Consider the following 25376-nt stretch of genomic DNA (forward strand, 5'->3'; position numbering starts at 1 on the left):
ACTGTGAATTTTTATCTCAATAAAAACTTTAAAAATATAATGAGAACACATGAGAAGAGATTTGAGCAGTACAGAGGAATATAAACAAATGAAGTAAAAGTTTCCTCTCAAACCCCTTAACCCTATCACCTGGTCCCACTTCCTTGTGAGAGCCATATTAACAATTTTAGTGTTTATTACAACTAAAAATGATATTCTTTTATTTATTCTTGATTTATTAATTTTGAAAGAAAGTGAAAATGTTAGTTGCTCAGTTGTGTCTGACTCTTTGAGACCCCATGGACTGTATGTAGTCTGCCAGGCTCCTCTGTCTATGGAATTCTCCAGGCAAGAAAACTGGAGTGAGTTGCCATTCCCTTCTCCAAGAGATCTTCCTGACCCACGGATCAAACCCACATCTCCTGCATTGCAGGCAGATTGTTTATCATCTGAGCCATGGGTAGTATCTATTGATTGCCCAGGATTAAGGATGAATGTTGTGAAAAAACAGACACTGAACAAGAAGTTCAAAGTAGGAAAGTGTTATAAAAAATACAGGGTCCTATGAGAGTGTTTAATAAAAGGTAACAGGGTGGTCCCATCTTACCTCTGACAGTCTTTTTCCCTTTTCCTTAAATGCTGATTCTAGCCATGCTAAACTATTGGTCTTCAATTTGAATATGACACGCACTTTTACAATGCTGTGATTTTTTTAATACAGGTTGCATTCTTCCTCTGCCTGGATTACCTTCCCCTACCATATCCACCTCTTAAGCTAAGGCTTAAATATCTCTTTTTCCGTATTTATCCCAGTTTCCCAAAGAATTTGGTTACTTCTTCCTCTGATTGACCCAGAGCATGTTGAATACATTTCTATTAAGGCCTCATTATACCATACTGAAATTATTAACACATATGTCTGTTCCACTGATGTGAAAGCTTCTGGAGAATAGGCTTTAAATTTTACTTTTCTTTACTGAAAAAGTGAAAAGTGAAAGTCACTCAGTCGTGTCCGACTCTTTGTGACCTCATGGACTATACAGTCCATGGAGTTCTCCAGGCCAGAATACTGGAGTTGGTAGCTCTTTCCTTCTCCAGGGGATCTTCCCAACCCAGGGATTGAACCCAGGTCTTTAACAGCTAAGCCACCAAGGAATCCCAAGAATATTGGAGTGGGTAGCCTATCCCTTCTCCAGGGGATCTTTCCAACCCAGGAATCAACCTGGGGTCTCCTGCATCGCAGGTGGGTTCTTTACCAGCTGAGCCACTTTACTAGGGCCCTTTTCAAAAGTGCCTTTGAGTTGGGGGAAGTTTGGGAGACACATTCACAATTTCATGAGGCTGTCTCAACCAGTTGTCATTAAGATTTTTTTTTTCCGTCCTCTTAGAGTGCAAGCAAGGGACTACTTGTCTAAGGGAGATTAAACTAACCCAGAAATCTGAGGTTCATATTTGATCTGCTGATTTCTCTCCTTTTCATCTCACATTTCTGATTCCAGAATGAAACTCAATACATTAATTGCTAAGTCTGTAAGGAATTTCCTGCTCCAGAAGCTGAAACTGGGGAAGGGGATGGTTTTGAAATGCGGACAGTTAGAATAGTCATTATTTGAGCTTGGAGGGATGTGAGAGATTCCACTAACTCTTACTCATTCTTCTGAACTCTTAGCTCAAGCAGTATCTACTTCTGACAGTTTCAACATCTCTCCAATCTGAGCTAGAGACCCTGTTGGGAAGGAAACCATTTTGGAAAAATGCAAGTTTAGCCACCTTGGGATAGATAGAGTTGGATGTCAACAGGTCTTGGAGAAGAGGGAAAACTACCTTGCAGGTAACAAATTGAGGAATTTATTGATTTTGCTCCTAAAATGGAGGAGGGGAACACTGAAAGGAGAGAAGGGAGCTAAGGAGAAGCACAAGAAAGGCAGAGAGAGACTGAGACTAGATGAAATAATAAAAACTTCTTGATGTGGAATAGGTGAAAAACACTCAAGAATGGTGATACCAATCTTGTTTCTGGTAGTGGCAAGCTAGGTTATTTATTATCCTGGTAAAAATATGGTTACATCTAAATGAGCAGTAATTATATACAGAAATAATAAAACTATTAATAGCATCTTTTAATGTTAAATACAGGATAATAATAATAAAATAATATAATATAATAAATTTAAAGTGTTCTAAAGGGTTTTATCTTATTTGGGAAAAGAGAAAAGATATTGTTTACTTTTAGACTTTGATGATATTGTATGTATTCTATAATTTTTAAGGTAACCATCAAAAGACTAGGGAACAGATGAGTGGAGGGAAAAAAGCAGAGTGATAAAAAGATTATCAACAAAAAGAATACATGAAACAAGAGAAAATGAAACCTTAAACAGGTGAAACAAAAAACCCAAAAGAAAATGGTGGAATGAAATCCAAATGTATTAGAAATTACATGTATACAGGGCTAAACGATGCAGCGACAATGTAGTATTGTCAAAATGGATAAATTTATCTATTTACAGTTTGTAAGACATCTAAATAACATACAGATATATAATATTGAAAATAAAGTGCTGGGAAAACATTAGCTTTGTAAACACTAGCCAAGAAGAAACTGGTATAGTTACATTAATATTAGGCAAAATAAACTTGACGCATTAAGCATTATTAGTGTCAAAGAAGGCCACTTCACAATGATAAAAATTTCAATTTACCAAGAAGATACAACAATTTTGAATTGCTATGTACATAATAATATAATCTCAAAATATAGAAAACAAACATTGACAGACAACAAAATAGTCAAGTACAAACCTACTGTGAAGATTTTAACACTCCTCTTAGTAATTGATAGAATAAGCAGCTAAAATGTCAGTAATACAGATGATTTGAACAACATAATTAACAAACTTGATCTGATGGACATATTCAGAAAGCTATACCCAACAATAACTGAAGAATAAAACTTTTAGCAATAAAAGTATACATATCAAACTTGTAAGGTGACTTCCCTGGTGGCCCAGGGGTTGAGAGTCCCCCCGCAAGTGCAAGGGACATCAACTGGATCCCCAGTCCAGGAACTAAGATCCTGCATGCTCTGGGGCAACTAAGCCTGTGCGCCACAACTATTAAGCTGGCGCTCTAGAGCCCTCACACCGCAACCACTGAGCTTGCAGGCCACAACTGCTGCAGTCCACGTGCCCGACAGCCTGTGCCCTGCAACCAGAGAAGTCACCACAATGAGAAGCCCAAGCACCACAACTAGAGAAGGCCCAAGTACAGCAATAAAGACCCAGGGCAGCTAAAAAAACCCCCCAAACTTGTACGATTAGCTAAAGGTGATATTTTAGAGAACAGAATATGTATGTATAACCTTAATTGTTTATGTGAAAGAAGAAAAGCTTAAAAGAAAAAAAGAGTTAAGTATCTATGTCAAGGAGCTAAAAAAAATATATTAGCAAAATAAATCCAAATAAATGGAAGGAAAGAAAATAAAGGGCACACCAAATATAAAGTAGTAAATAAATAATAAAGAGGTTCAATAAAGACAGATATTGGATCTTTGAAATCAGTAATAAAATAGACAAACCTCTGAGAAGAGTGATAAAAAGAAAAAGGGAGAAAGAGCACCTATAATCAATTTCAAAAATGAAAAGGAGACAGTACTATAGATGCTATGTGTGTGTCAGTCGCTCAATCATGTCTGACTCTTTGCGACCCCGTCCCTGTCCAACAGGCTCCTCTGCCCATGGAATTCTCCAGGCAAGAATACTGGAGTGAGTTGCCGTTCCCTTCTCCAGGGGATCTTTCCAACCCAGGGATCGAACTTGGGTCTCCTGCATTGCAGCAGATTCTTTACCATCTGAGCCACCAGGGAAGCCCACTATAGATGCTACAGGCATTAAACAGATAAAAGGATATTAGAACAACATTGTGCCAATAAATTTAAGATTTTAGATTAAATAACTATCCTAGAAAGGTATAACTGCTAAAACTAACCCAAGAAGAAATAGAAAATATGAAAAATCCTATAACTACAAAGGACATTATGTCAACAGTAAAATATCTTCTCACAAAAAATTCTAAGTCCAGATGGTTTCTCCAGTAAATTCAATGAAGTATTCAAGAATAAAGAATTCCAACATTATACACACTCTTCCAGAGAATTAAAAGAGAGGCAACACTTTCCAAATTGTTTACAATGCTAGCAAAATCTAACAAGAACAAGAGAAAGAAAAATGCAGGCCAGTCTCACACATAAACTTAGATGTAAAAATAGAAAATGAATAGCAAACCAAATAAAGAAATAAAAAAAATAAGACTACATTAAGACTAAGTTAGGTGTGTCTAGGACTTCAAGGTTAGCTTAACAGTAAGAAATCAATTTATGTAATTCATCACATTAAAAGTTTAGGAAGAAAGATGACATGACCACCTCAATAGATACAGAAAAAGCACTGGATAAAATTAAATTTTCATTCTTGATAAAAATGCCTAAAATGCACCTAGAGATTATCATACAAAGTGAAGTCAGACAAAGACAAATATCATATACTACCACTTACATATGGATTCTAAAAAAATGATACAAATGAAATAATTTACAATACACTCACACACATAGGAAATAAATTTATGGTTACCAAAGGAGGAAAGAGTGGGGGAGGATAAATCAGGAGTTTGGGATTAGGAGTAGCTACATACTACTATATATAAAACAAATAAACAACAAGGACCTACTATATAGCACAGGGAACTACAGTCAATGTTTTGTAATAACCTATAGTGGGAAAGAATCTGTAAAGAGTAGATATATATTTCTGGAATGTATATAACTGAATCACTTTCCTGTATATCTGAAACTAATACAATACTGCATATCAACTAGACTTCAATAAAGGGCTGTTTGCTTTAACACCATATACTATCACTTATATGTGGACTTTGAAATATGACACAAGTGAACTTATCCACGAAACATTCATGGACACAGAGGACGGACTTGGTGGTTGCCAAGGGGGAGGAAGGGATAGGAGAGGGATGGATTGGGAGTTTGGGATTAGCAGATGCAAACTGTTATATAGAGAATGGATGAACGACCAGGTCCTACTATATAGCATAGGGAACTATATTCAATATCAATATATTCAATATATTGATTTTAATATATTCAATTCAATATGTTCAATATCCTGTGATAAACCATAATAGGAAAGCATATGAAAAATGATGTACATATGTGTGTATAATATATATATATATATATATAACTGAATCACTTTGCTGTACACCAGAAACTAATACAACACTGTAAGTCAACTATACTTGAATAAAATTTTTTAAAAGTTGTTTGTTTTGGAGGAAAAAAGTGCATTAAAAATTCCTACTAGAAAAACAAGAATAAAAGAGATGTCTTTAATCTGATACACATATTATAAAATACCTACAGTAAATATCATATTTAATGGAGTGAAATGTTATAAGTTTTCTCTCTCAATCAGAAGCAAGACAAGGATGCCTACAGCCACTGCCTTTATCAATTTGACATTACGTAGATGGTCTAGCAAGTATAGGAAGCCAAAAGAGAAACAAAATAGGTAAGGTTACTGTTTTAAAAAGAAAACTGTATTACTTGCAGATGATCTAATTTGTATATAGTAAGTCCAAAAGAGTCTGTGGCTGCTGCTGCTGCTAAGTCACTTCAGTCGTGTCAGACTCTGTGCGACCCCATGGACTGCAGCCGACCAGGCTCCGCCATCCATGGGATTTTCTGAGCAACAGTACTGGAGTGGGGTGCCTTTGCCTTCTCCCCAAAAAGAGTCTAGAGATTATTAAAAAGAGTAAGATAATTTAGTAATTTGCTAAAACATATATAAACCAATTGTATTTTTATATATATCAGCAACAGAAGACATGAAATTTAAAAATACCAATTATAATAGCACCAAAAATGTGAAATACCTAGGAATATATCTAACAAAAAGCCTGAAAGACACATTAAGTTATAAACTCTTATTGAGAGACCTAGGAGACTTAAAGAAGGAATACTATGTTGAAGAGTTAGAAGCCACTATATTGCAAAAATGTGAAATCTTCCCAAATAATTTATGGATTCAATGCAATGTCAACAAAAATCCCAACATTTCTGTGCATATAACTTAATAAGTTATCCACTTCCACTTATATGGAAGTGCAAAGAGGCACAAATAGCCATGATACTCATGAAGAACAAGATGGAAAAACTTGCTCTACCAGATAAAACTGTAATATTTTGGTGTAGCATTAGAGCTGCTGCTGCTGCTACTAAGTCACTTCAGTCGTGTCCGACTCTGTGCGACCCCATAGACGGCAGCCCAACAGGCTCCCCGTCCCTGGGATTCTCCAGGCAAGAACACTGGAGTGGGTTGCCCTTTCCTTCTCCAATGCATGAAAGTGAAAAGTGAAAGTGAAGTTGCTCAGTCGTGTCCGACTCTTTGCGACCCCATGGACTGCAGCCTACCAGGCTCCTCTGTCCATGGGATTTTCCAGGCAAGAATACTGGAGTGGGGTGCCATCGCCTTCTCCGAGCATTAGAGCAGGGAGAGACAAATAGAAAAATAGAAGATACATCTCAGACATAGCTTCTCATGCATAAACGGACACGTGCTATATGAGAGAGGTATCATTGCAGAGCGCTGGGAAACGGCTAGATTTTTCAGTAAGTGGTGTCAGTACAATTGAGTAACCACATAGATAAAAAATTATAAACGATGCCTAGCACACATCATATATAAAATTAATTCCAGTTAGAATTTAGATCTAAATGTGAATTTAGATAAATAGATCTAAATAGAGTTTAGATCTAAGGCAAGTCTATATTAACATTAAAAACGCTTGTTCAAGGTCATTCCCTGGCTGTCCAATGGTTAGGACTCTGCACTTTGACTGCCAGTGGTGCAGATTCAATCCCTGGTCAGGGAATTAAGATCCCACAGGTTGAGCTGTGCAGCACAGCCAAAAATACGTAAATAAATTTTTAAAAACCCCAAACAAACAAAACAAAAACATTTGTATATCAAAAGATATCATAAAGAGGTGAAAAGACAAACTATAGCATGGAGAAGATATTTAAAACATGTAACTTACAAAATAATAAGATCCAGTATAAGGAGCTTGTACCAATCAATAAAAAAGACGACTCAATACAAAGAGAGTCAAAAGTGTTCTAAAGAATATTTGGAAAAAGAATCCTAATGGCTAACAAACATGAAATGATGATTAGCCTGATTAGTAATCAGAAAACTTAAATTAAAACCTCCAGGAGATACTATTACTCAATTACCAGTCTGGAAAAGGATTAAAGGTCTCACAGTACCAAATGTTGGTAAGTATCTGAAACAATGAGAACTTCCATATACTACCACTGGGAAGATAAATCAGTACAAACTCTTTGAATAGCAGTTCATCATTACAAATGGAACACTGACATACCCTATAACCCCAAAATTTGACTGCCATCTATAAACTCTAGAAAAACTTGTGAACATATGCATTACATGGTATATAAAGAATTTTACTTAGAAGGATGTTGTAACAGTCAAAACAGAAACAACTTTAGTGTTCCCCAACAACAGAATGGATAAAAAAACTGTGGTATATTTATATAATGGCAGAGTACATCATGAGAAACACTGGGTTGGAAGAAGCACAAGCTGGAATCAAGATTGCCGGGAGAAATATCAATAACCTCAGATATGCAGATGACACCACCTTTATGGCAGAAAGTGAAGAGGAACTAAAAAGCCTCTTGATTAAAGTGAAAGAGAAGAGTGAAAAAGTTGGCTTAAAGCTCAACATTCAGAAAACTAAGATCATGGCATCTGGTCCCATCACTTCATGGGAAATAGACGGGGAAACAGTGGAAACAGTGTCAGACTTTATCTTTTGGGGCTCCAAAATCACTGCAGATGGTGATTGCAGCCATGAAATTAAAAGACACTTACCCCTTGGAAGGAACGTTATGACCAACCTAGATAGTATATTGAAAAGCAGACACATTATTTTGTCAACAAAGGTCCGTCTAGTCAAGGCTATGGTTTTTCCAGCGGTCATGTATGGATGTGAGAGTTGGACTGTGAAGAAAGCTGAGTGCCAAAGAATTGATGCTTTTGAACTGTGGTATTGGAGAAGACTCTTGAGTCCCATGGACTGCAAGGAGACCCAACCAGTCCATTCTAAAGGAGATCGGTCCTGGGTGTTCATTGGAAGGACTGATGCTGAAGCTGAAACTCCAATACTTTGGCCACCTCACGCGAAGAGTTGACTCATTGGAAAAGACTCTGATGCTGGGAGGGATTGGGGGCGGGAGAAGGGGACGACAGAGGATGAGATGGCTGGATGGCATCACGGACTCGATGGACATGAGTTTGAGTGAACTCCGGGAGTTGGTGATGGACAGGGAGGCCTGGTGTGCTGTGATTCATGGGGTCGCAAAGAGTTGGACATGACTGAGCGACTGAACTGAAATGATACTATACAGCAATGAGTATAAATGAACTAACTCTATGTGAGAGTAATCTTTAGAAAGAATCAAGGCATAAAAGAGTATATCCATTATGATTCCATTATATTCAAAAACAGAAACTTTATGGTTTAGGGATCCAACTTTGGTGGTAAAACTCTAAGAAAAGGCAGGAAATAATTACTATCATTCCTCCTCTATTATAAGATCAGGGACAGGCACATGGGAAAGGGGTGGGTTTTGAGGATGTAGAAATATTTTATTTATTCACTGGGTGGTGGGTATTTCAGATGTTTATTTGATAATTATGTTAAACAGTAAATTAGTGTTTAATGCACTTTTCTGTATGCATGTTGTATTTCACAATAACAGTGGTGAAAAAAAAAAGAGAATGGTGATGCTTATCGTTTCATTTTAAGCTTTTTGTGTATTGAGGCAGTATAATCCTTCCTCTGCCTGTCTTCTGAAATCTTCCTTCAAATCTACCAACTAAACATCCAAAGGACAGAGCTACTAAGTCACAACGGCCTTAATTGCAGTGCTTTATTTGTCTCAGACACTAGTCTGGGCCCTTCCTGGTGACAGAGACCGAAACTACTGAACACTGGACCTATAGTAAATAAAAGCTTATTGACAGAATGTATGCAAATTACCAGTCAACGCTAAAGGAAATCAACCCTGAATATTCATTGGAAGGACTGATGCTGAAGCTGAAGCTTCAATACTTTGGCCACCTGATACAAAAAGCTGACTCACTGGAAAAGACCCTGATGCTGGGAAAGATTGAAGGCAGGAGAAGGGGATGACAGAGGATGAGCTGGTTGGATGGCATCACCGACTCTATGGACATGAGTTTGAGCAAACTCTGGGAGATGGTGAAGGACAGGGAAGCCTGGCATGCTGCAGTCCATGGTGTCACAAAGAATCGGACACAACTGAGTGACTGAACAACAATAATGCAAATTATGGTGAAAGCTCTAGATTCCTAGCTGTGTAGAATTACTTCATTGTTTATCACAGGCCCACAAAGGAGGAGTGACTGAGCAACAACCACCACCACAAAGCTAATACAGAGCCTTAAAACTGTTGGTGTTTTATGGTCTACATAGCTCTTTCATATAAATGATAAGATTACATAAAGTTATATTTTAAGAGGGGGGTTGAGCCTGGTATTAATTAGTTTCCCTACAGCAGGGATGAGAAAATGGTCTTTGCCAAGATAGAAAATGATCGAGTCAGGACTAGAATCAGAAAGCCAGGGTCTTTCAAATTGTAGACTGCAGACATCTTTCTCACTTGCTTTCTGTCACTCAAGGGAGACATAGTTTGCAAGATGCTTTGGACACTGGACATTAGACTTCATCAGCTGGGCCATAAGAAAGAAGAGGGAGGCAGACACACATACCTCCATCCTCAGTTTAGTCTTTCCTCTGCATTTAAAAATTTGGTTGACTTTCTTCTGCTTGAGTCACATTCCAGATAACTTCCACAGAAATGAGGTAGGGTCCAGGAACCTAAATTAGAGCTCTCCAGCCCAAGTTTTGTGCTTAAAGCCACTTTCTTTTCTTTTTGCTTCCCGATTTCCTTATCGTCTTTGTTTTCCAAATACCTTCACTGTGGTCTATTTGTTTACAGATTCTGATACTAGGTATCAATGTGTTACCCTGGGATGACCCAAAGTGATAGTACTGTATCTGTTTATCCAAACTTCAACTCACATATCTAGCAGTCTTCAAAATAAGCACTGCCACTCAGCAACCATACTTTGGCACCAATCATGTTTCTGCAACCTTAGGGTCCTTCAGACCTACATAATTCATTACTGTGCAAGAGCTGCAGCAGTTATATTACTTTGTGATAGTTACAATCTCTGGCCCAGTGAGAAATACAAAAATTCTTTCCTTGGCTACTTAATTTTCAGTTCTGAGGTATGGGTTATTGGTGAAATAATAAGCCTGCTGTGATAGAAAATAACTTCCACTCTAGGCCACTGACACCTGCACAAACCTGGTAGTGATATGTTTTCCCCCATTATTGTAACTTAAAATTAATGTTTCTTGAGATCAGGTTTTGCTTTTGAATATTAAACTATTTATACTCATAGAGGTAATCATACTAATCTGTCAGTTTATCTATGTTCTTCCTTTCAAGGGAATGAAGAAGCTTCTGAAACTGAAGGAGGAAATCAAGAGGTGCCTGAGAAACATTTATCAGATGCATGAACTATGCGGTAAGGGAAGCCTGCTAACGGTGAACAAAGTTAAGAAGCAAATATAGCAGCAACCTAAAGAGTACAGGGGCCCTGGAGGATGTAAAACAAAATATAAAAGAGAAAATTGCTTTCTGGCTTAGGAAAAAAAAAGAAATTCTCCAACTCAAGAGCAGTGGCTACACGCTGCAGGATTTTCTAAGGAGAGGAAGGGAAAGCCAAACTGAGCTGACATCGAAAAGCAGCAGGTTGTTCCCTTGACAGGCCCCTGCAGCACGTGCAGTGTCTCCACCGGCCACATCCTGCGGTGCACAGTGGCCAGCAGCTTCACCGACCCTTCTTCCTTGTGTGGTTTTGTAGCAGAGTCTTTAGGGTTTTCTACATCTTACTATCCAAGTCCTTGTTATTCCAATCCCGTTATGGTTAACAGTTCTTTATATTAAAATTTCCCTGTTCAAATTGCTTCATGTTTTCTGTCTCCTGATTGGACCTGACTGACACACATACCTACAATGTTAACACTAACAAAAAATAACCCTAATACTAAAACACAGATAATGGTATCATAAGGAAAACTTCAGACTAATATGTCTCATTAAATAAATGCAAAAATCCTCAACAGAATATTAGCAAATCAAATCCAACAATGTATAAAATAACTGTACATTATGACTAAAAATTGATGCTTTTGAACTGTGGTGTTGGAGAAGACTCTTGAGAGTCCTTGGACTGCAGGAGATCAAACCAGTCCATCCTAAAGGAAATCAGTCCTGAATATTCACTGAAAGGACTGATGTTGAAGCTGAAAGTCCAATACTTTGGCCACCTGATGCGAAGAACTGACTCAGTGGAAAACATCCTGATGCTGGGAAAGACTGAAGGCAGGAGGAGAAGGGATAACAGAGGATGAGATGGTCGGATGGCATCACTGACTCAATGGACATGAGTTTGAGTAAACTCCGGGAGTTGGTGATGGGCAGGGAGGCCTGGTGTGCTGCAGTCCATGGGTTCGCAAAGAGTCAGACACGACTGAAAGTTGAACTGAAGCGATGACTAAAAACGATTTATTCTGAATACAGAAGAATAGTTCCAACATTTGAAAATCAATTTATCTATCAATATCAACAGTCTAAAGATGGAAATATCATATATCAATCAATCAGAGGACTAGAAAACGTCCTCAACAAAGAACATCTATTAAAAAACAAACAAACTATACCTAACATCACATGTAATAGTGAGAAACTGGAATGCTTTCTCTCAAAGATTAGAAACAAGACAAGGATGTGCCCACTCACTGTTACTATTCAATGTCATACTGGAAGTGCTAGCTAATGCAGTAAGACTAGATAAGGAAGTAATAGATATACAGATTGGAAGGAAGAAATAAAACTGTTTTGTTTGCAGGTGACATGGTTGTCTAAGTAGAAAATCTCAAAGAAACTACAAAAAACTTCCTGGAATTAATAGCAGTTAGAGAAAGATCATAGGATGTAAGGTATACAAACGTTAATTGCCTTCCTAAATACCAGCAATAAACACTTGGAATTTGAAATTAAAAATACAAGACCATAGACTTCCCTGGTGGTCCAGAGGTTATGAATCCACCTGCCCAGGCAGGATACATGGGTTCAATCCCTGGTCCAAGAAGATCCCACAAGCCACAGAGCAACTATGCCTGTGTGCCACAACTACTGAAGCCTGAGTGCCTGGAGCCTATGCTTTGCAACAAGAGAAGCCACTGCAGTGAGAAGCCCAAGCATCACGACTGGCGAGTAGCCCCCACTCACTGCAACTAGAGAAAACCTGTGTGAAGCAATGAAGATCCAGCAGAGCCAAATAATAAATAAAAATTTTTTTAAAAGTTTGTATAAAAAGGCAAAAGATGATAACTAACACCATACTGAGGAAGAACTAAGCCAGGGGACTGATACCAACCAAATGTAAGCCTTACTATACAGTAATCAAGGTAGATCAGTCCTGGGTGTTCTTTGGAAGGAATGACGCTGAAGCTGACACTCCAGTACTTTGGCCACCTCATGCGAAGAGTTGACTCATTGGAAAAGACTCTGATGCTGGGAGGGATTGAGGGCAGGAGGAGAAGGGGACGACAGAGGATGAGATGGCTGGATGGCATCACTGACTTGATGGACATGAGTTTGAGTGAACTCCGGGAGTTGGTGATGGACAGTGAGGCCTAGCGTGCTGCGATTCATGGGGTTGCAAAGAGTCGGACATGACTGAGCGACTGAACTGAACTGAACCATACTGAGGAAAGATTACATAAATTAATAAATAGGGAACCCAGACACAGACCCACACAAATGTAGTCAACTGACCTTTGGCAAAGGAGCAAGGGCAATTCAATGGAGGAAGGACAGTCTTTTCAACAAATGGTGCTGGAACCATCCATAGGCAAAAAAAAAAAAAAAAGAATCTAAACATACAACTTATATTTTTCACAAAAACTAATTCATCTTAGACTAAATGTAAATCACGAAACTAAATAACTTCTTAAATACAACAGGAGCAAACTACATGACTTTGGGCTTGGTGATGAGTTTGTAGATATAACATAAAAAGCATGATCTATGGAAATATATTGGTAAACTATACTTTTATTTATTTTTGGCTACACTGGGTCTTCCCTGTTGCCCAGGCTTTTCTCTAGTTGGGGCGAGCGGGGGCTGCTCTCCAGTTGCAGTGTGTAGGCTTCTCGTTGCAGTGGCCTCTCCTGTTGCTGAACGTGGGCTCCAGGGCACACAGGCTTCCGTAGGTGCAGCGTGAGGGCTCGGCAGTTGCGGGTCCCTGGGCTCTACAGCACAGGCTCAATAGTTGGGGTGCGTGGGCTTAGTTGCTCCACAGCATGTAGGATCTTCCCAGACCAGGGACTGAACCAGTGTCTCCTGCTTTGGCAGGGGGATTCTTTACCAGTGAGCTACCAGGGAAGCCCAAAATTGGTAAACTGGATTTTATTAAAATTAAAAACTTCTGCTCAGTAAAAGACATTGTGAGAAGAAGAGACAAACCACAAAATTGGAGAAACACATATCTGATAAGAATCTGTATCTAAAATATACAAAGAACTCTTGGAACTTAACAATATGAATGAAAAATTCAATAAAAACAAGGAGAAAGATTTAAATGATACACAGATGACAAATAAACACATGAAATAATGCAGAGACCAGATGTCATTAGGGGATTTAAAATTAAAACAATAATGAACTATCACTGTATACCTAATAGAATAGCCAAAATAAAAAAACTTAAAATACCAAAAGCTGGTGAAGATGAGGAACAACAAGAAACACATCCATTGCGGTGGGAATGTAAAATGGTAAACCAATTTGAGACACAGTCTGAAAATTTCTTACAAAACTAGACATTATCTTACCATACAACCCAGCAATCATGCTCCTAGGCATTTACGCAATTGATTTGAACACTCATGTCCATACAAAAACCTGTACACAGATATTTATAGCAATTTTATTCATAATCATCAAAAACTTGAAGCAATCACGATGTCCTTTATACACCCATGATATGAAATATTAGTCAGCAATAAAAAATGATCTATCAAAGCCATACAGTGACATGGAGGAATCTTAAATGAATATTGGTAAGTGAAAGAAGCCAGTCTGGGAAGTCTACACACTGTGCGGCTCTAAGTTTAATCTACTTTGGGAAAGGCAAAACTGTAGAGACAGTAACAAGATTGGTGGTTGGCAAGGGCTGTGGGGTAAGAGAGAGAGAAGACTAGATTAAACAGAGGGCATTTTAAGGGTGGTGGAACCATTCTGTGTGAAACTGTAGGGGTGGACACATGTCAGTATGTACTTGTCAAAACCCACAGGACTGTACAACACGCAGAGTGAACCTTAATATAAACTATTAACTATAGTTGATAATAATGTATCGACATTGGTTCATTAATCGTAACAAATGTATCACGCTAATGCCAGATGCTACTAATAGGGGAAACTGGGAGGGGTGAGGGTGTGGGCTGAAGCAGGCATATGGAACTCTGTGTAATATCTGCTCAATTTTTCTGTAACCCTAACTCTATACTAAAAAATAGTCTATTATTCTAAAATAAATAGACTAAAAGCAAAGAGACTAAAAGAAATAACTTTTTTGGTTCTAATTATAAAGGTAATACATATGCCTTTATATCATATGAGTGATATCAAACAAAATAATATATGGAAAGTACAAAATTTTATTATATTATACTTGCCTACTCTTCTTGACCTTAACATAGTTTTAGGTACAAAGAAACAAGATTGTTTGTAAGCAACAAAACATATTTCATTAAAAATCATCCACTGAGATTAAATGCCTTCTTAGAAATACCATGTTGACTATCTTTTTACGGTTTTTACAATGTACGTTTTCCAATGTTTTGGTCTTACTGATCTTCCTTAATGAAAATATCTATGACACTTTGGGATGTGAACAAATCATCTTATGTCTTCCACCTCCACAAGCAAGTAATGATGCTTTCACCCCTAGTCTTCATGTTGAAATTTACTGGCATGATTTAGCTCCGTAGATTTGGACGGAAATGCAGGTCTGACATGTAACATCAACATCAGGACTAAAAGTCCCAGGACTACAAACCACTGCAGAGGAAAATACAATGGAGCAGATATTATAATTTCAGTTAAAGGTATTTTATACCAATAATACAAATTGCCATCAATGTCACACCATTGACATTCTATACCTATGTTCTACTACCAGTAATGTTCAACCAATTAAACTGTGAAAGATTATTTATGAGTTGTTTGTTTTCTTGGCTCTGCTGAGCAGGTTGTAGGATCTTAGTTCTCCAACCACGGATTAAACTCGGAGCCTTGGCAGTGAAAGTGGAGTCCTAACCACTGGACTGTCAGGGAACTCCCCATTTATGAGTTTAAAATGTTGTTATCTGGTGATCTTAGGTAACACTGTAAAAGAAAGTTAGAATCTTAGCTACTTTTTCCTTTAGTAGCATCTTCCAATAACTTGTGCATTGCTCCATTTATGAGTTCCTATTTCTTGTTTTCTAGTTCCTATTTCTAATTTCTCGGCAGGACCATTTTGTTTCCTTTCATAGTACAGTATCTCAAGTCAGAATGCTATAGAGATATTTTGTAATACAAAAGATTATACTAGGCAGAATTAATATCCGTGAAGATAACTATGTTTAGAAATTTGGGGTTCGAATTTTTACTTCCCTTTAACTAAATACCTTTCTTTGGTAAGAAAATCACTATATATATTCAATTCAATTATGCTAAGAGAATTCTGACTATATAACTTAAATAACTAGATATGTGTATTTTATAATTACCACAACAGGTAGCGCAATTGCTGTGTAGACCTTCATTTTTTCCAAAGCCTGGACGACAGCTATCCATACGTACTATTTGAAAACTGTGATCCACAAAATGCATGGCTGGTAGAGTTTTATTTAGATCATGGTTGAAAATATATGCTTGGCTCCGGAAAAATTCTTCTATTCGATTTCTTGCCTAAGATTAACACCAGAGAGAAGTACAATTACTAAACTGTGAATCAAATTTCTTCTCCTATATCAGAGGCAATGAAACGCAATACAAGCATGGCACTGCTTTACACAACAGATGAATTCTTGAAAAGTTGCATGTTAATACCAAAATTAGTTTAGCCTGAACTTATCAATTATTGTCAATTTTTATGTACAACAGTTAAGAAGAATTAAAATGAGGTTAAAAAGCACTTGTTTTGAATTATTTGCAGCATGTCTATCCCATACGTAGATAACTGGGAGTTGATTGTTTCTAACTCCAAAGAGCCAAACAAGATGGAAACCAAAACTTTAATTAGCATTACAGACTAATGGTGTAAATTTTATTTTTTGAGCACAGGGCTTAAATAGTAACTAATAATAACCCATAAACCATGCACAATGTTAAGGGTATGGGCTTAAGGACTAGAGGAGGAGAATGAAGGTATTTTTTTAGACTATGTCCTGAGCCTCAAATAAGGCAGAGGAGAGAGCAACTATCATGATCAATAAAGACACAGTTTTGGAAAAACCAATGTTTTAACCTAGAATGACATGATTATAAGGCTGTTCATTATTTATTTTTATAAGGCTGTTTATTTTTTTGAAATGATTTATTTTTGGCTGTGCTGGGTCCTCATTGCTGGGCAGTCTTTTCTCCAGCTGCAGAGAGTGGGGGCCACTCTCTAGTTGCAGTGTATGGGTTTCTCATTGTGGTGGCTTGTCTTGTTGCGGTGCTTGGGCTCAAGGGTGCAGGGCCTTCAGTAGTTGCAGCACGTGAGCTAAGTAGTTGCAGCTCCTAAGCTCTAGAGCACAGGCTCAGTAATTGTGCTGCAGAGGCCTCAGTTCAGTTCAGTTCAGTCAGTCATGTCCGACTCTTTGCGACCCTATGAATCGCAGCATGCCAGGCCTCCCTGTCCATCACCAACTCCCGGAGTTCACTCAAACTCACGTCCATCGAGTCGCTGATGCCATCCAGCCATCTCATCCTCTGTCGTCCCCTTCTCCTCCTGCCCTCAATCTCTCCCAGCATCAGAGGCTTTTCCAATGAGTTAACTCTTTGCATGAGATGGCCAAAGTACTGGACTTTCAGCTTTAGCATCATTCCTTCCAAAGAACACCCAGGACTGATCTCCTTTAGAATGGACTGGTTGGGTCTCCTTGCAGTCCATGGGACTCTCAAGAGTCTTCTCCAATACCACAGTTCAAAAGCATCAATTCTCCAGGGCTCAGCTTTCTTCACAGTCCAACTCTCACATCCATACATGACCACAGGAAAAACCACAGCCTTGACTAGACGAACCTTTGTTGGCAAAGTAATGTCTCTACTTTTCAATATGCTATTTAGGTTGGTCATAACTTTCCTTCCAAGGAGTAAGCGTCTTTTAATTTCATGGCTGCAGTCACTATCTGCAGTGATTTTGGAGCCCCAAAAAATAAAGTCTCTGTTTCAATTGTTTCCCATTTACTTGCTATGAAGTGATGGGACCAGATGCCATGATCTTAGTTTTCTGAATGTTAAGTTTTAAGCCAACTTTTTCACTCTCCTCTTTGACTTTCATCAAGAGGCTCTTTAGTTCTTCTTTGCTTTCTGCCGTAAGAGTGGTGTCATCTGCATATCTGAGGTTATTGATATTTTCCCTGGCAATCTTGATTCCAGCTTGTGCTTCTTCCAGCCCAGGGTTTCTCATGATGTACTCTGCATATAAGTTAAATAAACAGGGTGACAATACACAGCCTTGACGTACTCCTTTTCTTATTTGGAACCAGTCTGTTGTTCCATGCCCAGTTCTAACTGTTGCTTCCTGACCTGCATATAGGTTTCTCAAGAGGCAGGTCAGGTGGTCTGGTATGCCCATCTCTTTCAGAATCCATAGCATGTGGAGTCTTCCTGGATCAGGGATCAAACCTGTGTCTCCTGTATTGGCAGGTGAATTCTTTACCACGGAGCCACCAAGGAAGCCCTGTAAAGCTGTTTTTCAAGCTGCTGCTTGGTTACATTTGGAGAACAAAGACCAGTGATCCATCCTTCTTCTATCATAGGAAAAATACATAATATTAACCTGGGGAGTTATATAATATTCCAAACATACTATTCCAAGACAAAACATTTTAAAATAGCTAAGACTCTCACAATCTCAGTTTATAAAACTGAAACCAATATCAGTAATATTTCATGCTTAAGTTTTTAAACAGCTTTGTTTACTATTCAAATACTTTCCCCCTACACTGAAATTCTCACCTGGAGGATATTATGATTAGTGGTATCTTCACAGTCAGTAGACTCATTGCATGTACCTTTCCACCCTGGTGCAAAAGGATTAACTGGAGGGGGGAAAAATGACATCTTCACAAAACAATTCCAAAAAGTTCCAAACATTCCAAGAACGTTCCAAATGCTGAATTCAGTATACATGTGTGCATGTGTTTAATCTATGTAATCCTAGAAAGGTGCACAATTTGAATACTTTATACATTATGATTTCACTCCATCTGGGGGCTAATGGAGGTAACTACAAGGCTTTAAAATGAATAGAAATAAATTTGGTTTGGTTTCCCCCTTTTGTCAAGTTCTCAAAAATACAATTTAAAATTCTATAAGAAATTATAACTTAAATATTAGCTGCATAGTTAAAGGCCATATTTATAAAATGCTATTGACTTCTCAAAAATAGGCAACAATATATCATGCTGCTAAGTCACTGCAGTCGTGTCCGACTCTGTGCGACCCCATAGACGGCAGCCCAACAGGCTCCCCGTCCCTGGGATTCTCCAGGCAAGAACACTGGAGTGGGTTGCCATTTCCTTCTCCAATGCAGGAAAGTGAAAAGTGAAAGTGAAGTCACTTAGTTGTGTCTGACTCTTAGCGACCCCATGGACTACAGCCTACCAGACTCCTCCGTCCATGGGATTTTTCCAGGCAAGAGTACTGGAGTGGGGTGCCACTGGCTTTTCCTAATATATCATAGTTGAAGGCAAATAATTAATGTGTTAATTTTTAAAACCACAATCAGGCTAAGAACAACAGTAGATTTTAGTGCTTAACAAGCATTTAAAGCCTACTACTTATTTCTCATATTAATATGGTAATTAATTCTGTAATAAGATTAAACTCATGAATTTAAAGAAATATTAAAATTTTTTACCTTGAAAGGCTATAAATAGCTCATGAATGAGGCCATGTTTTGGAACTTTAACAAAATGGCATTTATATGATGGTTCTATGATATGGCATGACAAATCAAAGATTAAATTATCCAAGATTTTCTTCAGGACTCGAAAAAGCAGATCATTATATTTTCCTACACAAGATTTTGTGGTAAAACGTACAGCCATCTGATATGAATAGTCAGGTTCCCGATAGGCTTTAAAAAAAAAAAAAAGATGAGAATAAAACAATTGTGCCTAGCATCAATTTCCAAGTAACATGTAATATTAAATACCATCAATCTTACAAACCACCAAAGAAGCTTAATTTATCTAATAAAATGTTTTAAGGGCTTCTCAGGTGGCACAGTGCAGGAGTGGCCAACGTGGGAGACGCAAGTAGATGCAGGTTCGATCCCTGGGTAAGGAAGATTCCCCTGAAGAAGGAAATAGCAACCCACTCCAGTATTCTTGCCTGGAGAATCCCATGGACAGAGGAGCCTGGGAGGCTACAGTCGATGGGATCTCCAAGAGTCAGACATGACTGAGCAACTGAGCACAAAATGTTTTAACAATTTGTCCTCATGAAGAGATGCAAAACTAATGACTTTAATGAAAAAGGTTATTTTGTCTGATACATTATCTACTCAGTACAAGAGAAGATATAGCTTCTGTGGGTGCCCTATATATGTAAGTTAAAAGTATCAAGGAAAAAATAAGATTTTGGTGGGGAGAGTCTTAGTTTACAGAAGTATCATTGGTGTCAGCACTATCCAGGGAAAAGGATCATTAATTTGCTTTTATGGAATTAAACATCAATTTTTAAATTACCTAGCAAAACTGTGATAATGCTGATTGTGCCTGCATACCTAGACAGTGAGAAGTGGGAGGCTGAAAGAGGATTATTTAGGACACACTATTTTGATGTCAATTTGAGGTTCCTTGGTCAGACACATTTCAGTTCAGTTTAGTCACTCAGTTGTGTCCGACTCTTTGCGACCCTATGAACCACAGCACACCAGGCCTCTTTGTCCATCACTAACTCCTGGATTCTACCCAAACCCATGTCCATTGAGGCGGTGATACCATCCAACCATCTCATCCTCTGTCGTCCCCTTCTCCTGCCCTCAATCTTTCCCAGCATCAGGATCTTTTCAAATGAGTCAGCTCTTCACATGAGGTGGCCAAAGTATTGGAGTTTCAGCTTCAACATCAGTCCTTCCAATGAACACCCAGGACTGATTGCCTTTAGGATGGACTGGTTGGATCTCCTTGCAGTCCAAGGGACTCTCAAGAGTCTTCTCCAACACCACAGTTCAAAAGCATCAATTCTTCAGTGCTTAGCCTTCTTTATAGTCCAACTCTCACATCCATACATGACCAATGGGAAAACCACAGCCTTGACTAGACGGACCTTTGTTGACTAAGTAATGTCTCTGCTTTATAATATGCTGTCTAGGTGGGTCATAACTTTCCTTCCAAGGAGTAAGTGTCTTTTAATTTCATGGCTGCAATCACCAACTGCAGTGACTTTGGAGCCCCCAAAAATAAAGTCAGCCATTGTTTCCCCATCTATTTGCCATGAAGTGATGGGACTGGATGCCATGATCTTAGTTTTCTGAATGTTGGGCTTTAGCCAACTTTTTCACTCTCCTCTTTCATCAAGAGACTCTTCAGTTCTTCTTCACTTTCTGCCATAAGGGTGGTGTCATCTGCATATCTGAGGTTATTGATATTTCTCCTGGCAACCTTGATTCCAGCTTGTGCTTCCTCCAGCCCAGCGTTTCTCATGATGTACTCTGCATGTAAGTTAAATAAGCAGGGTAACAATATACAGCCTTAACATACTCCTTTTCCTATTTGGAACCAGCCACATTTAAAATACTCTATAAGCCATTTACACTAAATGAAGAAACCATATACTTAATTCTGATCCAAACTAAATGTGTAAGTTAAAATGTGCTTATATTCTTACCAAAGATCATAAAGTCATATCTCTGTTTTACTATCTTTTCTTCTTGGGTTTCTGCTTTGATAGTCTTATAAGAAAAACTGCATGTATAAAGTCCAGACAAAGGCTCCAGAAAGTCTTTCACCGTCAGCTTTCCTGTATTAGTTATATTTATTCTATCACTTCCTAAACAGAAAGAGTAAATGAGTTTGTTATCTAACATGTAACAATTCAAACACTATTTAGTAAACTTGGGGTTACTAATACATATGAAAATTTATAAATTAATGGACAATTTTAACTTCAAGAATTCAACAGTCTTAATTCTGCTGTATTCCTCAATGGAAAACCACATGATAAGTACACTTTTGAAATATATTTTGGTTTTCTTTAATTCAATTCTTGGCATCTAATTTCAATGGATTTATACCAGTAATTCAGTAAATGAGATTATAGTACCTTATAGTATGATGCAATTTCTTCACATAAGATAGAAATTAATAATCCTTACATTCTAAGACAGTAAGACACCCTTCTAACATCATGAAAAATTACAAATTAGTTACCTCATTTCCTATCACAGATGCTGCAAAGATAAATTTTAGGTTCTATAAAAACTTCTGAATAAGGCTTTGGGAGGAAAGGTACAAAAATTATTGCTTCGGTTTTATGAATAAGGAGAAAATAAGGCACAGACCAGGTTATGACTGTCTAAATACTGAGTAAGTGAAACTTCAGTATTTTGTTACAACTTTTTCATTCTCATAAATAATTGTGCTTTTCTAAAAAAAGGTTTGCATCATTAAAAAAAGAAGATATTAAAATCAAATAACTTACCTGATAATTGCTTTTCATTAGGACCAACCCATAAATATGTGGGGTCCACTGTTTCTTTTTCAGCACGTTTAAAGTCCATACAGACAAGGACTGGGCTGTTGTGATGTAATTTTACATATACTTTCACTATGACAAATAAAACAGTATATAACTACATTATATAGCAAAATTTAAATTAATAAACACACTTCCTACCATTTTGTCCCAAAGTTACTTTGATTAGTTCTCTTTGGATTTCACGGTTTTAAAAATCAGCATATCATTATAACACGTGGAAAACTAAAGTCCTTTTTACTTCTCATAGACTTTTAAAACTCTAGACTGCCAGAGAGTCATTTTTTGTGTGATAGTATAGTGTTAATAAAAGTGTACATAATACATTTTAATGTACAGATTCAGAAGAACTAGAATCAAAAAATTTTGAAGCGTTGGTAGAATCTTAAAGATGAGAAAAGAATCTTTTTGCTTGTAAAACTATTTTAAAGATGATCATTATCATCCCCAAGGCAAATGTGATATTTAGCTCCTAACAAGGAACAATAATTCAGTCTATGTGGGACACATAAGGAAGATTTTCTGCAATTCCTACTCTATCTCGGATTTGATGGAAGCAGCAACAATGTGCTTTGAACAATACTGTCCCACAAGATACTAATTATAAAGCCTGCTGAACACCGGGCTCTGAACCTGTAAAGAAGATACTGTACCACAATTCGGCGGTGGCACGGCGGGGGAGGGGCTCCAAAAACGGAGCGATTCCAAATCTAACCAATGCTACGAACCTGCCCAAAGTCATCTAAAGTTAGCTGTGTGACTAATTTTCCTTGGGCAGTTTGTGAAAGTTTTATCACAGTGACAAATGACATTTAAGCTGAGCCGGAAATGATGTGTAGGAGTTCTAGTTAATGAAGGGATAAGGACATTCCAAACAGAGGGACTTCCAGCCCCGGAAATCACTCCTCTGAGCTGGTCTCGCAGGTTGCAAAGCAGCAGGGACATTCTGAAGAGATGGGGTATCAGAGAAAGAGCTATAAATTGAATCTTAGCTCCTCACGAGCCGTACTTCTTTAGGCGAGATTCTTCTTTACGCAACTGAGGCGCAGTGGCGTTGCTGTAAGGATGAAACAACCTCCAGGAAGTGCAGAGCACACAGTAGACGTTCTATACATTTTTGCTCCATTCCTTGCTCGGGAAAAACCTCAGCAGAGCCACGGGGCCCCCGGCTCTTCGGATGGACTCTGCGAGTGAAGAAGTCTTCATTACCTGGGTGTCCCGGCTTGCCATAAATGAAGCCTTTCTCAGTGCGTTCGGAATTACGCTGCCATCCAACTGCGGAGGAAAAAAAACCCCACTGACCAAGTGGAAGCGGAGCCGGAGCTCAGACTGGGGCGGGGCGGGGCGAAGCTGGGAGGCTGGATCGGGAAGTTGCGGGAAGCCCGGGGGCCGGGCGGGAGGAGCCCCACCTCCTGTGAGGTACCAGAGCACCGCGGAGAGTAGGACCCACGCTCGCATCACGACTCAGCGGCTAGCGTCGAGGAAGGGTTAGGCGTCGAGGGGCGGGCTCCTTCCTACCTCAGCCCCAGCGCCACGCCTCCCCATCTCGCCTCCACTGAGCGGAGCAAACCGCCAGGGTCCGCTCCCCTACCGTGCGTAGCTACAAAGGGAGCGGACACGCAGGAGAGCGCGCGAGTGCTCCGCGGCCTGTCGCGCTTGGGTGGGGCTGGGGGCGGGGCGTGTGTAGAGGGCAGGGCCCTGGCAGGTGCACAGGAGACAAGCGCCCCGCCCCTCACGCGCATGCGGTCGCTGTCATGCGTATGCTTCCGGTGCTTCGCGCCTTCAACCTGGCGCCATTTTCCCGCGCTCTTGTTCGCTTAGTTCTCTGGGCAGTCGGTGAGAGAAGAAAAGCCTTGGCGTTTTAGTCATTTCCTTAGTCTAGGAGCTGAAGAAATCGATGAGAGGAACACGGTGGGCGCCATGGGATAGGGCGATTAGGGGATGAGATTACATTAGGATCTGAGGAAGGAGAAGCTTCCACTTCACAGGAAGCAGAGAGCCCCGCGTGCGAATTCCCTATGCCTTTCTTATGAATTGTCTGGAACTGTGTGCACAATCTTTTTCAAATTCCTAACTCCCAGTTTTCACCCACCTGTGTTCTAACCCACAGAATGAAGAATCTGAAGAACTAGTGCACCAACAAGGCGTCTCCAGGGCTTTGCACTCTAGAGGAACGTTTAACCTTCATTGTCAACTTCCAGCATCATACCATGTTGAGAGACTCCACTTGCAAATGTATCCGGGGTTGTGAAGTAAGCCTGCTTTAACAAAAACAAAAACACGAGCCCAGTTGAAAGGCAAGGTCTCCAAATGCTTTTTTTGCAGGGTGGATCTCAGTCAAGATCAGCGAGCTCCAAAAGAGACCAGGCCAGCGTCTTTCATGGTTCCTTCTTGGCTACTCATTTAGTGGCCTGGAAAGCCCTGTGTATTGTCTGTTTCTTAGCAGCGGGACACCCTCAGTCGTGGTTTTGAGTAGGCTGGTGGGTAGAGAGCCTAAGGTTCAGACAGGGTGCAGAATGATTATTTGGGGTGAGATCAAGAGTTTTCAGTTTTATTTCCTTTGAGCCGAGTCAGTACTTGGACTATCTCAGATGGTCCAGGAGCAGCCTTTGTCAGTGATTTCAATTTTAGTCACTGTTAATTTTACTACATAGCATAAGCCATGAAATGTGATTCGGTGAGTCAGATCCACCCTTGTCAGTTACCGTGTCTAGATTCATGGTTTAGTCTCAACTGTTCCCTTCTTAAAGTAATGATAATGAAGACAAATTTAGGCATTATCTCTGATTCCCTGGGAGTTTATCATTAAACCCACAGCGTTTTATTAGCTTCCCAGTTATAAGTAATTGATCCTTGTAAACCCTGGGTGATCAACTTTGAATACTGTAAGAAGAGACTTAACCAAATGAGTAGTGATTTGTTCAAAGAATCCATCTACTGTTTTAGAACAAACTTTTAATTTTAGAATAGTTTTACATTTACAGAAAAATTGTGAAGATAGTACCGAGTTCTCATGTATGCCCACCTATTTCCTTATAATTAACATCTTACATTTGTTATGATACTTTTCTCACAAGTAATGACCAATATTGATACCTTATTAAATAAAGTCCATACTTGATTCAGATTTCCTTAGTTTTTACCTATTGGCCTTTTTCTGCTCCAGGATCCCACT

General features: G+C 38.9%; 1 protein-coding gene across 1 annotated transcript; it reads right to left on the reverse strand.

Moving 5' to 3' along the window:
* Window positions 1-13501: 13501 nt before the first annotated feature.
* On the reverse strand, window positions 13502-23851 carry ZPBP2 (zona pellucida binding protein 2). The gene is made up of 8 exons (XM_055575968.1): window positions 23611-23851; window positions 23411-23476; window positions 22148-22273; window positions 21335-21496; window positions 19359-19577; window positions 18455-18537; window positions 16018-16198; window positions 13502-15304 (listed from the first exon to the last, which is right to left on the reverse strand). Exons 1-8 carry the CDS (start codon window positions 23657-23659, stop codon window positions 15210-15212), a joined length of 981 nt encoding a protein of 326 aa, XP_055431943.1. The 5' UTR covers window positions 23660-23851; the 3' UTR covers window positions 13502-15209.
* Window positions 23852-25376: the final 1525 nt, after the last annotated feature.

This window comes from Bubalus kerabau, chromosome 4 (assembly GCF_029407905.1).
Source record: "Bubalus kerabau isolate K-KA32 ecotype Philippines breed swamp buffalo chromosome 4, PCC_UOA_SB_1v2, whole genome shotgun sequence".
Classification (NCBI taxonomy): Eukaryota; Metazoa; Chordata; class Mammalia; order Artiodactyla; family Bovidae; genus Bubalus; species Bubalus kerabau.